A 14,972-nucleotide genomic window follows, 5' to 3' on the forward strand; every position below is an offset into this window, starting at 1 on the left:
CAGTCAATATCAACAGGATCTGTGCACTACTAAGACTGACCTGGCTTTTAAAGAGAAGAGGAGAGAACACTGATTGGTTGAATTCATGTTACGCCCCAAAACACCTATAATTAATTAAGGAACTAAATACAACTACCTTGCGCCTTAGTTTGCATCGTTTAACAGAGCAGATTGCTCACTCAGATTATCATGTTTCTGTTGCTGCCAACAGCCTATATCACACATTTCTTTTGTTCACCTTTATTTAAACAGGAAAACCTCACTGAAGTTAAAATGTATGCATTGCAGATGAGTTAGGGCTGCAATAAATCGAATATTATCCATGTCCACGTTTTTGGCTTCCCACAATTTAATAATCAGCTGCGATACAGACTTATAAAATGCATGCTCCCAAAATCAGCTGCTCCCTAAACTAATAGCCAGCCTCCACTTTTGAAGAGCTGTCATGCTGCTGTGTGTGCACCCTGCAGCAGCAACCTCTGAAAAACTTTTACTGAAAGTTGCAACTGCAGACGGGCAAAACAAAAATTATCCTTTCATCAACCACCACCGTTCAACGTTTGGACTTTTTGGGATTTAGGAGAGAACAGATCATGTGTGAGGAGTACATGAGACTTGTGTCTGCACACCAAAGCAACACAACTAACCACTTGAAAAACAGCACAATAAGCAGGATGATGAATGCATGAAGGTCAAGAAGAACAACAATGCTAACGTTACCTCACTGAATCCCTGTCCTTGACCGTCATCAACACATACATCCACAACAGTCCCACTGTACTGTTACTATACTGCACTGTCATGATACCATAACTGGTAAAAAAAAGTGGTGGACATATACCCATCCACTTCCAAAGACAGACTGAAATAATCAATGCAATCACATGCAATTTGGCCAAAAATATGCACCCAACTAATACATTCATTCAGTTGCATTCTGTAATGGCCTATTATTCTAGTTCAACTATACTTTGGGTACAATTTTTATTTGTGAATTCAGATTACTTTAAGTTTTATTTTGATGCAAAGTTTTGTTAATCATCAGGAATATAGCATGACATGAAAGTAAAAATATTGCTCTGTTGATTTTATTTTGGGTGAAAAGTTTTAGTCTTATTTTATTTTGGCTAATCTGCTTTTAGGAGTGTGTTATTTTGATACTTTGTACATTAGCAGGAATGCAGCACAACACATAAGTCACAGCAGTACTCTGTTAATTTAAATGTGAAGGTGCAATAAAAATATTTTGTCTCCAAAAACAATGAATAATCATTATAAATAACCGTGATTTCGGTATTTATCAAAATAATCATGATTATCACATTGACCATAGTCATGCAGCCCTCAGATGAGTATATAAAGTAAATGCAGTGAGATCAATTAAAAAATATCATCATAAATGGTCTTCATCAAAATTCATCAATCACTACATTATTAAATTCAGAACTGAACAAAAATCAATAAAGCATCTAATCACCCAATCATGTGCCCCGGGCAGATACATCTGTGTAAATACATTTCTATGAAAGCACACAGAAGGAGGCGGTGCAAATATGCAGGACTTGATGAGTGACAGGGTGTAGGATGTGTGGGAGTGTGTGTTACCTGACAGTGGATCCTTGGCGATGCAGAGGATGTTAGGAAGGGGCATGACTATCAACTGCTGTAAGCTCTCCTGTAGCAGAGAAGATGGGGTTGGTGGGGAGGAGTGGGGTATAGAGAAAAAGATCAAATACATTTTCAATTTTATGGTCATAATGATAACTGTGCAAAGGCTGTGTTACTGACAAGCACTAAAAACTGTCATTAGAAACCAAAAGGGGGCAACAAAAGCATGGAGGTGGGTTCTCCAGTGGCCTGAATGACACTAGATTTTTGGCTCTGAAAATCTGAAATCTATATTTGAGAATGAGAAAAATCCAACAATTTCTGAGCCACTTTGTCACTGGTATTTCTGTATTGCGATGTTCATGCAGCTTGTAGGCAAATGTATATGCTAAAACATCAGTGATAAACTAAAATCACAAATAGTACTGGTCAGTTTTTTTTTTGTTTTTTTTTTACAAAAAGGTAAATATTCTATGAAATCAGGACTAAAAAGTGTCCCGGATATTTGTATATAACAATTTCTATATTATATTAAGCATCAACTTGAAGGAAGGTAGATCATTCACAGGACGTTCCCAACTGTTTGCCTGATAAGTGACATGTGGACAGCACAGTGTCAAATCATCCCCAGCAAACTAATGAGCACATAAGAAGACATATATATATATATATATATATATATATGTAATGTTGAGTATGTTAACTAGTAGTTGCTCCTCTAACAGCAGCTTCTTTACTGTGCTGTATGCTGACATAAACAGTGTGGGTGTGGGAGCAGAGCTGCCCGCTGCTGTTGTTGTTACAAGAGCTGCTGCTCTGATCTGAACACATTTTGTAGAAATGAATCAAAGTCCACCACCAACTGACCCAGACTTATGCACCTACATGTTTGTGTGTGTGTGTATGTGTGCACAGGCGAGCAGCCAACAGGAAACACCCTGCTGTCGATAAAGAGACTGTGTATGTGTGTGTGTGTGCGTGTGAGTCAGGAAAGAAACAGCCCACTAGGAGGGAATGCTTTCCATTCCAGCATATCCTCTACTGTCTCCCACAGCACACCTGGTTGTCCAGACAGGCAGAGAAAATTCGAGACGAACAAAAACACTTTTAATATTTTCTTATCAACTCTAATTACAGTTTTTTTTCATCGCTACTTTCTAAAAACTCTTAATACAGTCTGTAATAACAACATACATTTCTGCCAAACAGTTAATCTCACCTTCAGAACTCACTCAAACCACCAAAACACTTGATACATGTCTCAAAATAAGCTCGTTCCACCATAACACTAGCAACAATTCTCCCTCAGAGAACATACATTGTCATACATAACACACTGACCTAAAAATCACTAACAGTGAGGAGTATTACATAAATGATGAACGTTACCTTTGAAGTTTGAATGTTTTTTTTCATAAATCAGTATTTCATTATAGAATACATATAATAATCTTTTCACTTAATTGAATGTAGTGAAGTATATGTAACAAGTGTCAGTTACAGAGTTCAAATTTTGTATTGGTGCTAAACTTTGGTGCCACTTCTACTGGAGTCAACAAGGTGGGTGCAGCAAATCACACTGTTACCAATCATATCTGTGTTGTTTCACCTCTGACTGAAAAGTTCTTCCACCAAAATAAAAAACACAAATTACATCATGTTGACTGGTGTTTTGTTTTTTTTATCTTAACGGATGTGTTTGTTTTCCTTGTTATTGGTCTACAAGCAGGTCATGGCTCTGTCCAGCAGCTGCATCTCAAGCCCCTGTTGGGTACAAAATAGCTGACGCTATTAGCTGGTACATGTTTTTGATTTTCAATAACTAACAAAACTTCAAACTGTTAATGATATTTAATTATATTCAGGAGGTCTTAATCAGAGCCAATAAGAACGGATCTGAGTGCAGTCTGCTCAGAATAACAAGTCAGACCTTGCCCTGTTTGGTCATGTATCATGATGTAATGTTAGCTATCCTGGACCAAGCAGGGGCTTGAGTCAGATCTGTGATCTGTTTGGAGACCAATAACAAGGACAACTAACACCCACATTTAGATTAAAAAAAAAGGTCAGTCAACATCACATAATGTGATTTTTAATCTGATGGAAAGACTTTTCATTTAAAGTTGAAACAACAAAGATATGAAGCGTTACGTTGTGTTTTGCCATGCCCACCCTATTCACTTTAGAAGTGGCACCAAACTCTGGCTCCTAAGATGAGGGAAGTGACTGTCAGCAAGGAAGGGCTGGTTGGAATAATGCACTCCAAAGCACACAGCACGCACCTGCAAACAGTCTCACACAATAGGAAAAGATATCAAAATTCACGTGTGTTAGTGCGGTTTCCATGGTACATACACATTTCTTAAAGGTACAGTTCACCCAAAGATCAAACATACATATTTTTCCTCTTAACTGTAGTACTATTTTTCAGTACTAACAGTTTCATGTAGGAACTACTTTCTTTCTACCGAAGTACACCTGCCAACTGTATGACTGCACAGATGGAACAATGCATCTACTCGTGAACGCTAGGTGAGCTAGCAGTAGATGCATGCTTCCTCCTGTGTGGGCATATGGTTGGTAAGTGTAGTTCAGTAGCAAGAAAATAGTTCCTACATGAAACTGCTCACTCAAGGTCTGTGTTTTATCTTGAGTGACCCCGTCCGTCATGATTTCTATAAAGAGACATTACTGTTGACTTTGTATTTGTTTAGCACGTTAAGCACCATAAGCCGAGTGCCATTTAGTTACATTATATTGAAGAAAAGGCAGGCATCTTTACGTCCAGTGGGTCTCATTCATGAAAAGTGAGTAAATCTGTGTGTAGATTTGCACATAAAAGCCTACTCTACTAAAAACCTACTACGGATTCAGGAACGCCGCGGGAAACTCAGATTTGATCGTAAACACATGTGTATGATCATGAATGCCAATCCATCGTAAAGTGACAGTGCGCTCCCGGTAATCAGCAATTAGCATAAATCCCCGCCCATGAATAGCCAATGACCACCATATAAGGAGGTGTAGGTGCATCCTGTCGACCTGTCAGTCATGGCGCAAACAAAGAAAGAGAGTGAAAGAAAAAAGAATTTTTCCGAAGCAGAGATCGAAATAATTTTGGGTGGACTTAAGAAAAAACATTTTATTTTCTTCAGTTAGTAGTGGTGTGACAGGGACATACAAAGCGAAGGCCTGGAGGGAGGTAACAGATGCTGTTAATGTTGTCTCCGTGGTACAAAGAACCATGTCAGAGGTGAAGTGTAAATGGTTTGATATGAAACTGGAGGCAAAGAAACGCATAACAGGCCGTAAGGTGAATCAGAAAAAGTCTCACAGAAACTGATTTCCGCTCCGACATCTAAGAGTGGGCTACAGTGAGTACCGGGCCATCAAATCACAGCATCCACGGTGAGAGGACACGGAATTGTGTGCGCTTTTACGCACGCGGGTGTAGGTGATCACGGATATTTGATGTGGGAAAGATGTAGCCAGATGTATTGCCTGTTTAAGATACGTAGCTGTCTGTCGTGGCGAGTCATGTGCGCCACTTCACCACCGACCCAGCGAATAACACTCAGGCGGAACAGATCATTACGCTCAGACGGAACAAGTGCCGAATTACGACCCCGATCACAGGACTCTTGCGGGGTTATGAGCTACAAACTCCCGCTGATTAGCTGAACATGTATCGATCTTTTTTATGAAGTAAAGATCGTGTAGTCCCCAGATGTCGGAACGAGATGAAACGATAACTGCGTTCACCTTATGGCCTATAAGCACACACAAAAAATACAGCAGTCACCAAACAAACAGAAGATTCATTTGTGGGGTTTTGAATGAAGTGGGAACAGCCAAAGGCCGAAGAGGCTGTGATCTGGCTGTCCTTACGGATATTTTTATTATCATCATTCAACATGTAGAAATAACGTGTAATCTATTGAGTCGATTTACATAGATAATTCACAATCATGAACCTAATCTGGATCTTAAACCTGCTAATTGCCAACTAATTTAACAAAATGTGTTATATTTTTAATATTTTTGTCATGTTTAGATTACGTGTTTCAAAGGCATCTGTGTATTGTGTAGGCTACATAACAGAGCGCAATACGAATTAAAATTGTAATTTCCAATAGTGACAAGCAATATTTATGTGCTTTACTAAATTTACACAAGCACTACGAGTGGTCAGGAGCAGGAGTAGATTTTGTTAGTAGCTATGAAAAGATCGGAGCTACTAAAATATTGATGAATGCGGACACGCACGTAAATTTCCGTCTGCGAACAGTTTACACACAAATTCCTTCTGCTCACGTTTTATGAATGAGACCCAATATCTCCAACACTCTGCAACTCAAATTAAAACAATCTAAATTGATAAATAGCACTACAGGTAGGAGGAAAAATATGTATTTGTGATTTGGGGGTGAACTATAACTTTAATGTGCTAGTGTACATTTGACCACTGTCAACACAACTTGATGAGATACAGGGCTTAGGAGTAGAGTGTCATCTGCTAACCAGGCAATTAAATGCACTATCAGCTTACTCCACTGTTACAGCTGAGCTGCAGGGACAGGTAGGGAGCGCAGAGGTACTGCTATACCCACAGATACTGTTACACTTGCCTATTCACTGGGAGGTAATGAGAGACCCAACCAGTCTCTCTCTGTTTTACACACACACACACACACACACACACAGCACCGTGTGAATAAAACATGTAAGCTGGCTACCAGATGTCTTTAAGTCACAGCAGGAATTCAGTTAAAACACACCGTCAGTCTGGAAGCTTTGCCAACAAGTTTTCGTTTGTTTCACGGAGCACTGCAGATTAAGTCAACGACAACCATTACACTAAATATACTCTAAAAAACAAGTAAGACTGGATTTTGCATGAGATGTGTTTGGTTTTCCAGTCCATCCCTGACTGACTGATACTTTTGGTTGGCTTATAAAATACTTTCTGAACCAGAAAACAAAATTGAATGAAAAATAGAAATACAGCTTTGCTCTTTTTAGATTCTTAACACTAATGGGACAAAATCTAATGTGTGGCCCGAATAACACACTGGTGATACCAGAGGAAAAGCCATGCTGTTATTTAAAGAATCAAAGGGTTTATTCATTTTAGGCCATTTTTAGACTTGGCGGAACTTAAGATACACTAAATACAACATTACCTGCTTAGGCTCAGCTGTGCTTTGTCTGACCTCAAAGAATTGAAAAGTCATAAATAAATTGAGTACAAGTTCAAGGAGTTGACAGTGTGGGGGATGCTCTCGTCCTCTCACAACTATAAACACTCAAAAGAAATCAGAACGTGTCAAAGCATGAAGTGCATAGAGTCAAGGAGGAACAGACACTGTGTTGCATTTGAAGTAAGGATGTCAGCTGTAGTAAATTTTGCTTTTGTTAGTCCAACACATATTAACTGGAAACAAATGCATAATGACATGACTTCATCAACTCAGTAAGCTTTTGCACTGCATTTTAAAGCACTTTCCATTTACAGGTGAGGAAATGTCAGTGTTTTGTGATGTAAATGTTTTGCCTTTTTATTCTGTTTTCTGTTGGCTTTGCTGATACACAGCCGGCTAGCAGCGTTAACATGCACAAACATAGTGCCCCCTGCCCACCTTCCACTCTCCACTGGTTAGCTAACATTACCCTCGGCTGCTCTGCACTGTGCGCCACTCAGGTCTAGTGGGAGCTAGATAGCATCACACACAGGGACGGCTTTACCAATGATATCCGCTGTTAAAGTCGTCCTGATGGCGGGAAGTGTCTTGAGCCCCTTTTACACTGCCAGATTTTCCGCGAATGTTGGGACGTTTTGCCAGCAAGCTGCGAGCGTTTAGACACACAGAGCCGGATTAGCGAGTTGATCCGAGGTGCCCAATTTTCCGCATCGTAGGGTAGTCGTATTGGCGGAACCCTTTAGTTTAAACAGACCAAGGCGGCCTTCCGCAACAGTTTTCTTACTTTCTCACGCCCCCATTGCCCCGAAAAAGGTGCATTCTGTATAAACAAAATTAGGTAGGCGGCATTTTACTGCACTCCCCAATTTTGTTTTTATACTGCCAATGCTGAAAAAAGACTGATTGAGCTTTCCTGCAAATTTACACAATTCCTATCTAAAAAGGGTTTTACTTCGGAAACATGGTGGCCACCCTCCAGTCTCCCTCCAGGTAACCCCAGTGAATAAGTGGCTTCTGACCTGTCAAGAATATATGCCTTTAAGTTAAAAAAAAACAAACTTAAAGGCAGCTCTGTTGATGGCGTTTTAGTAGATCTGATATAGCAGATTCCAGCAAAGCTGTAATATACAGTTCCCTGTTTAGTCTATTAGGTTTGGATAACAGCAATCATGATGTTAAGTAACTATACTATATTTAAGGACCAATAGTAGTACTTTAGGATGGTTTGATGATTGTGTCTCTGTCCACAATAATTGTAGCATGAAGATTTGATACCAGGAGGAAAGAGAGAGTAATTCTAGTGGTTTCAGGCTCCGTGATTCAAGTTGGTGTTTCCTTTCGGAAAAAAGATTATGGCATTAATGCTAAGACTAGGGTCAGCGCTAACTAGCTGGCTGTTTATTATAAATGAGACAGATAGACTTACACCCTCTAATACCACCCGGACCTATGTTGTATAGAAATGTAACGTATATTAATGGTTTATGTTTTATTTAAATACTAAAACTGTGTGAAAAAGGTGGAGTCGGTGTCTGTTCAAAACGCACTCTGTTTGACTTTACATGTGTGTGTGGACTGTGTGAGCGTGTGTGTGGTAATAGCTCTGATCTATAGTTATTCTCCTGCAGCAACATCACCAGCAGGATCTCACACTTAAAACTGACAAGGGATCAATACAGCCTGCTACATGACCCATTTAGATGCACGCATACACACAAGGCCTAAATCCATGGCCCACTAACACACTGGGCTCACATTTCTAATCCCAGATCAATAAAATGGTGGCAGCTAACCCCAGATCTGACTTTAACTGAGCTACCAGCTTCTGTGTTTCACAACTTTCTCACCACTTTAAAATCCAAATCAAAACGCTTTCGTCACCTCCTGAGAGGCTCTGATCCATAGTGATGCTGAAAAAAAAATGAAAAAAATGCTGAATTTTCAGAGAATATTGTATTTGTGTCCAATTTATGACCATTTCCATTGGGAAAAAAAACCTATTCATAAGATCAAGGACAAATATGTTCCTCACCAAATCTGGACACAAAGAAAAAGTATGCGTCTCTGCAGTTTATGAGTTATGAGGAAAAACATAACCTATTCTACAAATGGTCCTATAAATAGTCCCTCAGTGGCCTAATCTGCAAGGCTGCAACAAAAACTAGTCCTCTATTTCATAACCATGGCCTTATGTTCCATCTAATTTAAGTGAAATCTTCCATGTAGGTCTTAAGATATTCTATTGACTGGAGGACAAAAGGGACCAAAAATATTAAATCCTTGGCAGCAGTCAAAATAGTAACATTTAGGCTTAATGTCACTGCACAATAGATTACAAGTAGCACTGGACAAGACTCTCCTGTAATATGTTACATGACGTCCCACTGTTTGAAAAACAAAAACTTGCACTAATTTGCTCTTAAAAGACTAGTTTATTCATGTTTTTTAATGTTTATTCAGAAACTAGTTGATTTGCTTTTCAGCTCAGTTGACGTAAACAGTATTCCAAAAGTTTGCCGGATATGTAGGGAAACACAGCTGGCAGCATTTGCTTTACATGCTGATATAGACAGTTGCTAGAGAATCATGGAGTTACAGTGTACAGTTCTGCTGGTAAACAACAAACTGTTTAGAGGGCGGACAGAGTTGGAGTTTGCAAAGACCAGATGACAGAAACAAGTGAAGGCTCATTGCTTCCTCCATAGTAACTCCTCTTCTTTCCTTTCTTCTTTGTTGACAAAGGGAACGTTAGCACTCTCACACAGGGTACATTAAGGTCCCTTTTTCAAAGAGTGTAAAATTACTCTGCTTTAAGTAATATTTTGAGGAACATGGTTTTCCAACATAAAAAGTAAGAAAAAAAATCTCCAAAGGTGCAGGAAGCAGATCTACTCTTCCTCGCTCACATTGAGAAATTCTGAATCCGGCCTCTGCCCCACCCAGCACCACTGCCTGCCACTGCTGTATCTATTCCGCCTTCTCCAGCACTGACATAGCGCTATAACGAAGTGTGGAGATAGCTCTGGCTATGCGGGACTAGCGCTAGGCTGACCAGTGCAAGAGCAGTGCGCAGTAAGATTGCATTAGCGTTAGAGGATACATTGGTGAGACTCAGATATACATGTTTGAGCCTCAGTGAGACCCAGACTGGGGTGACCTGTCTGTTGTGCACCAAAATTGGCAACTAGTAGACATATCAGATTGATTTATGACCATTTCAATTGGAAAAATGGAAAATTAAAATCTGCTCATATGATCAAGGACAAATATGTTACTCACCAAATCTGGTCTTTCTTGGCTTGTTAGCATGTGTGCTTACTGGCAGCGGCTGGTACAGCTTTGGGGTTAGGGATGTAACGATTACCGATATTACGGTAAATCTCGGTTAATTTTTACACGGTAAGAATTACCGTTTATGTTTAAATTAATTGCATTATCGCGGTGGATTATCCGGATATGTAATAACAGCCTCATTCAAGTCTCGCGATGCAGGCGCTGCGTGAATGCGTAGCATGTGTAAACACAAAGAATGAAAACATGGCGGAAGGTGGTGATAGCGGCACTCAGGACATTTTCCCACCAACTAAATGCACAAAATCGAGGCACAGCTGGTGGAGGACAACTATCCTGCGTGCAGAACATGCAGAAAGAAAGTTGCTGCGAGGGGTAGCAACACTACAAATCTGCTGGCTCATCTCGGTGACCATCATCCACAGCTTTACAGCCAATGCAAGTTATGCTATGCAAACGTCAGTTATTGTGTGAGGGACTTCGGTTTTACTAAGATTGTCATAATGTGTAACTCTCGACGTATACAGGACATTTGAGCCGTATCTGTCCTCCTAAATGGCGACTAGGTTTTCCGTTTTCGTTTAAGACACTTAGGAGCTAATACTAGCTGAGAAGCTAATAGCCGTATTAGCAGCTATGTTTAGTGTTTCAAAACGAAATGGAGCTGAAAACACTGAGCGGAGCCGACAGAATATAAACCGACGTAACGTAACACTAATTGAGATCAACTATGATTGAATCACTATGATTATGGTTATTGTATGGCGAGCTAGAATCGATACAGACGGCCAGTTATGCTTTCTCGACATTAGCTCAAGGAAACAACATAAAACGCTGCCGTGTTAACCTTTAACCGAGAGCCTTAATGCGGGCTCTCAGTTTTATAAGGTTAATTAAATTTACTGCTCACAGTCTTGACCTAACACACACACACACACACACACACACACACACACATCCTGCACATTTGTGATATCTATTCTATATATTGTGTTTTTTGTTCTACTCTTGCATTGTTTTGTGTTATATATATTTTTCCCCTCGTGCTAATAACTAAATAATTAACATATAAATTGTTTACATATTTTGCTGACTGTTAAAATGAACCAGACAAATAAGCTTTGTTCCTGTAATGTGTTTACATATTTTGTTCATTTAAAATAAATTTTTCTGTTGCTGTGCCAACCCCTTGCCCCTTTAATGTGAAAGTTTCATTTTAATATAAGATTTTGGCTGTTAAAGGAAAATTTCGGTTTATTTCAACCTGTCTCCTATCGTCCTAAATTTGGTTCAAGTGACTAGTGACATACAGATAATAGTTAGCATGTTAGCCGTTAGCCTAGATACAGCCGTAGCGTCAGACCTGTTAAAACGTAAGAGAACGGGCATCCCTTCAAGTGCAAAGTTAGTCCACTAAACAAGCTTTTTTTCCACAAAGACCGCCTCATATCGTTAGCATAAATGCCAGAGAACATATAGAAAACAACATGTAAACGTGTTGTCTTACCTTACTGGTGTGCTGCCATGTTTGTTTATCCCTTTAGCTCTGCTTTCCAAAGCGCAGCCGAAATATATCTCGCGAACTCTAGATAAAGCCCAGCTGGATACTAACGTTACTCCAGGTGGAGGTGGCTCGTCCTCGGTCACATCCAGACCTTGAAAATAAGGCTGCAACCGGTCCCATTCCTTGCAACAGAGGCATTCCTCTTCTGTGGGCACTGGGGCACAGCATTCACAGGTACACCACCAATCTCCAGAGCTAAAGTCTTGTGGCAGCCATTCCTCCTCTCTCGTCCTCTAACGTTACCTGTTTTGCCTTGCTCTCTCCTCCTCCTCCTCCTCCTCTGTTCAGGCGACCGTCCGGTTCTGCCTTCCAGCTGTTGCTGCTTGTTCAGGCATGCTATGAGATCGCTGCTTGTTCTCGCAATATTTCGGCCGCGCTTTGGAAAGCAGAGCTACATTGTAAACAAACATGGCAGCACACCGGTAAGGTAAGATAACACGTTTAAATGTTGTTTTCTGTATGTTCTCTGACATTTATCCTAACGATATGAGGTGGTCTTTGTGGAAAAAAAAGCTTGTTTAGTGGACTAACTTTGCACTTGAAGGGATGCCCGTTCTCTTACGTTTTAACAGGTCTGACGCTTCGGCTGTATCTAGGCTAATGGCTAACATGCTAACTATTATCTGTATGTCACTAGACACTTGAACCAAATTTAGGACGATAGGAGACGGGTTGAAATAAACCGAAATTTCCCTTTAACATTTTAGTATGATAAGGAAGTTACAAGATTTAGTGAAGTTATTTCAATGTATCTATTTTCTGGACATTTTACAGTGCTTAAAAAAAATATCGCAATATTATCGTTTACCGTGATAATTTGGTCACTATAATCGAGATATCAAATTTTCCATATCATTACATCCCTAGATAGGGTATTTGCTAGATAGGGAGAGGAAGCTCCAGGGTCTCGTTTCTTTCCCAATACTACACATTCTACCACATTTGCTGTCTAAACTTTTCACGACACCAATGCTAACTCTACTGACAAGTCGCTCTGCGCTTGAGGTTTCAGCTTTCTTTCTCGGTATTGTGTCATAGACTGTTCCCATGTCAGTATGTGTTTCTCATAAAAGACAGCAATGCTTTCGTATTAGTGACGTACTTAATCCAGCTTGCCCAGCGTACATTTGGATCTAAGATTTAAGGAAAGTGCAAACATAGGCCGCTTCAGTGGAAGAATGTGAAAACTCTAGTGACAAACTCTGCACAGATACAAGTCAGTTAAGTCAGGTCAGACATTGTAGGGGACCTAAACAGAAGAAAACTTTTTTTTTTGAGTGGAAGGGGTCTTTGAGTTAGTCCAAAATCAAAAAGGTAACACTACTCTCTAGAAATGTCATGGTGCAGCCTCACCCCTCCAACACACACACACACACATACACACACACACACACACACACACAAAACAGCAGTCATTCCTGACAGTGGCTGGCAGTTAGGTGGGGCAATAAAACACTGCTGATGAGTTTGACCAGGGTCAGCACACACACACACGCACGCATGCACGCACGCACGCACGCACACACGCACACAGAGTCATACACATACACTAATTCACACACACTGAATGTTATGATCCACCCAGGCCAGGGTGAACATGTATGTGTGTGTGTGAGTGTGTACAAAGTAGGCCAGAGGATATGGAGTTCAAAACATCCCATGTAGGCTCAGGGCTTTGTTCTGCAGTTCCCACGGTAACCAAGGAGGAGTAAAGTAAAGGGGAAGAGGGGGGCGAGAAAGAAAGCAGGAGAGAGTCCTGCTTAAGTTACTACACAACAATAAAATCTTTCTCACAGGAGCCAGAGTTTCACAATTCTAAATGCAGGAGCTGTCACACTCAGACACTGTCAAACTATTACACACACCCTGTGGTCAAAGAGAAAGAGTGAATAAAAGTTTGGAACCCAACAATGTCCTTTCTGGCTTGCCTTATCAGCTAGTCACTGACGCAGTGATGTCTGCATTGTGATGTTCTTCTTTTTACACCCACAATAGAGCTACTTGTGTCAGATCTACAATAAATACGATCTCAAAAATTCCTCATGCTCATTCAAGTTTCATTCTGTGACAAAAGAGGTTGCCTGTATTGCTTGTCACTGACAGCCTGCAAATAATTGTAATCCGACTAAGCTATGGATGAACTAGCATCTGTTTTTATCCAACAATTCATTTCTTTGTGATTTGGTCCTGTCACTGTAGTACTGTCTGTTTCAGTTTCTGTTACACCCTATCCTCATCATAAGAACTGAGCTGTTTTACTGTCAATGAAGTGTGTTGTCACTGGTTAACATGTTGCGAGTTGTCCTCTTGTGTCAAATAACAAATAAAGTCTACATCTGAACTAATAATATGACCAAATGTATCCACTGCTTATTATCATTCTATTGAAACTGCCATGTGTATCCCACAGGGTTTCCCACACATTCGTTTGTGGCAACCCGCCACAATATTGGCACTGCCACCACATATTAGGGGTGGGAATCACCAAAGGCCCCAGGAAACATCAAGATACTTAAGTCATGATACAATATTATTGGGATTTTTAATGTTTTGCGATATGTCGAGTACTGCTTTAACATATATTGCAATACATTGTGATTTATTACCGTTGTTTAACTACAAATTACGTAGCGTAGAGTTTGAAAACAGTAAATAGCTTAGTATTCTGAGCCTGTGATATCAGGTTACTGTGTTTTCTACAATAGTGAGAGAAGAGAAAGGAGGTGACAGACACCCCTTCCTCACAGTCACACTTACACACACTAACGTTTCATGCTTTGTCACTAGGGAGAGTGGGAGGAGTCAGTGGACCAGCCTGTGCGTCTGCTGAGACATCATCTAATTAGCAGAGAGCCAACGCCTAACCCCTTATGAACAGCTGGACATATATGTGTGTGTGTATTTTGTTCTTGCAGCTGATCCAATTGGAGGCTCATAACTCACTGACTTGAGGTTATCCACCTTATTTTTCAGGGAAACATGGAGGCAAAACAGAACGCAGCCAGCTTCCGTTTTTTTTGTGCGACACTTCCGGTCCAGCACTCTTACCACTGTGTAAATGGGAATCGCCTTGCTGTTTACCTTGCTGAGTTTAGCTCTATATATGTATATATCACATTTTTCACGTCACTGTATCACCGTTTAGACTAATCTGATGTTTGTAAAGTCTATAAACACAATGACTGAACAAACATTAGTATTTTCTCTGTGTGTAATTAATAACATGGTTATCGTAGATTAGCTGGGCTAACCGTTAGCTGTTAGCCGTTAGCCGTGTCTGTAATAACTCAGTAAACTCACAAAGTGGC

The 14,972-nt window shown here is 40.3% G+C and overlaps 1 protein-coding gene across 2 annotated transcripts in view; it reads right to left on the reverse strand.

Annotated features, from left to right (window-relative positions):
- ccdc88c (coiled-coil domain containing 88C) overlaps positions 1-14,972 on the reverse strand; it is a 92,092-nt gene that overhangs the window by 61,718 nt on the left and 15,402 nt on the right. For both annotated transcript variants that reach the window (XM_050062388.1, XM_050062389.1), the window contains exon 4: positions 1,606-1,675. In XM_050062388.1, coding sequence (XP_049918345.1) covers positions 1,606-1,675 — 70 coding nt within the window. The remainder of the gene's footprint in view (positions 1-1,605; positions 1,676-14,972) is intronic.

The sequence above is a fragment of the Epinephelus moara genome, chromosome 14 (genome assembly GCF_006386435.1).
Source record: "Epinephelus moara isolate mb chromosome 14, YSFRI_EMoa_1.0, whole genome shotgun sequence".
NCBI classification, from domain to species: Eukaryota; Metazoa; Chordata; class Actinopteri; order Perciformes; family Serranidae; genus Epinephelus; species Epinephelus moara.